The following is a 3039-nucleotide window of genomic DNA, read 5'->3' on the forward strand; positions in this document are numbered from 1 at the left end:
ACCGAGCGTTGACCCCGCCGGCGCCGCACCGGGCCCCGCGGCGAGCTAGTCGGCTCTATACTGTAGTGTACCCCACATGCGGGGTCACGTGCTTTCTGAGTCTCACGGAAGGATTGATACAAAACAATTCCAAGCTAAATACTTTATTCTTATAGGCAATAAACTGATCTTTTAATTGATTCTTTTTTGGATCTGGTATTTTGCATATTTCATGTAAAAAAATGATCTTTAAAAATTCTGATGGTAGTTTTAAAGGCTTTCTATTTAAACACCAACAGCCAAATATATATATACGTCAGGAAAGCCCGTTCAACGCTCTACAGTTCTCCACCAATGAAAAGACGGTATTTAATCATCCCTCGTTCCGCAAAGCATTTAAATGCACACGTGTCAATTTATTTTTGAACCGGCCAACCAAGCATTCTAACTGCGAGGGGTTTCGCTTTCCTTGGCGATTCTCCAGCTCCTAATAATCGGACATATAAACAACTTACACCATTGTAACGAGGAAAAGCTGAACTTGTACAAGGTGTACGGCATTTGGTGTTTTATAGCGAAAGAGCAAAAAAACTGCAATCGGAATTACCCCGATTTCACGGATACAACGCGGTCGGAAGGCCGTGAGGCCGTGTTTACGCTACCTAATAACAGTGAGGAAAAATGACATGCCTGAAGATAGGATAGAAAAAGCATTTTGTATATATTGGTAATTGATGTAGCAGGTCACCGAAGAGTGGAGAAGATTGCTTTTTCTTTACCATTGCTGGAAAAGAAACAAAGGTGAAGCATGTTTTCCCCATTTACATTAAAAGCACTGCACTTGGTTTCACAACCACAGAACATTTACAAGCCAAATATTTAGATTCCTCTCATTTTGATGGACATTTCTTAGTTACAACAACTGTTTGACCTGTTCCCTGAGTAATCATCGACACCGTCAAATGTGGAATCTTCAGTGGAGTTTGTGATAGAGGTCGTTATGGACATGTGCTCACTAGGCTGTTTCGCTCCGCTGGGTAGAGACAAAATGTGGTCCACAAGGAAATTCATCGCATCATCTGACGGCACAAAGAGAAAAAAAATCATTGAATGAGCCTAAGCATCTACATTCCCGCCATATAATTTGGTCACTTCAGCTATAGTCAAACAGAGAGTTAAACAAGGAAAACGGTAGTCCTGAAAGGAAGTGGAAGGAGCAGACTACATTAGTGAAGGTGTCAACCATGGAGAAGTTGACTTTTCCAGGAGTATCATTTAAGGATTGAAACAGGCAGGAGTTTATCAGCGGGTTCAGAAGTACATTGTACATTGACACTATAATGGTCATTTAGTGCTGGGAATACCCAAAACAGACAGGTAGAACAAGAGACGGAAAGACAAGAAGATGGTCCCACAAGTGGTGCTCCCAACCTTTCACAGTAGGCTATGACCAAGGAAGCAAATCAAAACAAGAGGATCAAAATCCACGACAGACAGAATGAGTAAAGGATTACCAAAATCATGATTTGGTCCCCAATGTTGTTAGTAATAGAGAAAATTAGCCAACAATGATGCACTGACATTTTTACCAAAACATGTTTTAATCCTTTACTGTGTTTTATCAAAGAAAGCACCAATTTTAAAAAATTAAAAAATAGGAACAAAAAAAGAAATAAGAAAAAAAGACAAACTAAAAGTGAAATGGAAGAGCAACTTACCAACATTTTGATTTGTCTTGGCTGAAGTTTGGAACCAACCGACAAAATTTTTTTCTTTGCAGAAGGAGTTCAGTTTGTCATGTTCAATACTCACATCTTCAATGTCACACTGAAGAAAAACAACAACAAAAAAAGAGGGGGTGGGGGGTACGTGGGAACATAAAGACTTTAATTACCATATCTTATCAAATACTTATCTAGGAGTTATGTTTACTGGAGGTTGAAGTTGAAACCTTATTGCTTCATTACAATCTCACTGCTTCATTCAGTGGAGGATTCAGGGCTATGTCGTCTTGGAATGAGGTGGAAAAATAACCTTGGACATCCAATATGAGTGTCATTTATGTTCAATAACAGTAAGCAGCACAATATCACACAGAGAAAACAACAAGGCTGATGAAGCAAGAGATGTTCTTGAAATACTAGCTCTAAAAAACTTGGCACATAAGTATACCCGTGGAGCAAATTACGGAATAAACAAAGAAATAAAGACAGAGAGATGGAAAGGGTGGGAAAAGATACCTAAAGCAAAAACATTGAACATACATGTTTCGGTTTTTTTTTTGCAAACTATACCTTATTTGCTAACAATAACACTGGAACAGGTTCCTCATTGGAAAGCATCACTTTGGAGTTGACATCCTCAAGCCACTGGGAACAAAAAACCAAAAAAAATATAAGGTGATTTGAAAACAGGACTGGATCTTAGTCTATTCTTGTCAATAAACAGTAAACTTAGACATTCATTTGCTATTTAAAAAAAAAAAAAACGACATCTTTTTCTTAGTATTGCTAGCTGCACAGTGTCATGTAAACTTTTTTTTAATTGTCAGAAAGTAATCCAATAATTTGGACTTACGTTCAATATTGTCATCAGGTCTTTTTAAATTATTGTAGAAGTTTATGCCCCTTTTAATACTGAAACATTATTTGAGAAGCCAGACTCCTGTATTTAATAACCACCTCATATAGGATTGAGCCAAGAAGGCTGAGAGCCTTGATAATTCCTCAAACAACCTTATTCTCAAGTACATCCTAGTGGACATTCAAACAAGGGTAACATGGATTATAGCTAAACATGCTACCAACTGAGCAAACGCCATAACTTTAAAGAGGAGTGTGGAAACAGAGAATACAGTCAGGAGAATGGACAACGGCCAAGTATAAGCAATAAATACAATCCAAAGCATTATATGTAACAATAAACATAAATCTTCTCCACTTACAACACTAGAAAAAAAATTGTTCACATTGGGAATTCTCTAAGAGATTGTATTCCTAAGCCAAGGGCTTTACTACAAGTTGTTGGAGTTTTTAAAATGAGAGAGAGAGAGAGAGAGAG

The 3039-nt window shown here is 37.8% G+C and overlaps 1 protein-coding gene across 1 annotated transcript in view; it reads right to left on the reverse strand.

Moving 5' to 3' along the window:
• Positions 1 to 571: 571 nt before the first annotated feature.
• The window catches only part of LOC101845399 (ras-related protein Rab-32B), an 11305-nt gene continuing 8837 nt past the window's right edge, over positions 572 to 3039 (reverse strand). Inside the window, exons 7-9 of the mRNA XM_005097876.2 lie at positions 2274 to 2348; positions 1698 to 1806; positions 572 to 1058 (exon numbers count right to left, since the gene is read on the reverse strand). Coding sequence (XP_005097933.1) covers positions 889 to 1058; positions 1698 to 1806; positions 2274 to 2348 — 354 coding nt within the window. The 3' untranslated portion in view covers positions 572 to 888. The remainder of the gene's footprint in view (positions 1059 to 1697; positions 1807 to 2273; positions 2349 to 3039) is intronic.

Source organism: Aplysia californica, unplaced genomic scaffold (assembly GCF_000002075.1).
Source record: "Aplysia californica isolate F4 #8 unplaced genomic scaffold, AplCal3.0 scaffold00165, whole genome shotgun sequence".
NCBI classification, from domain to species: domain Eukaryota; kingdom Metazoa; phylum Mollusca; class Gastropoda; order Aplysiida; family Aplysiidae; genus Aplysia; species Aplysia californica.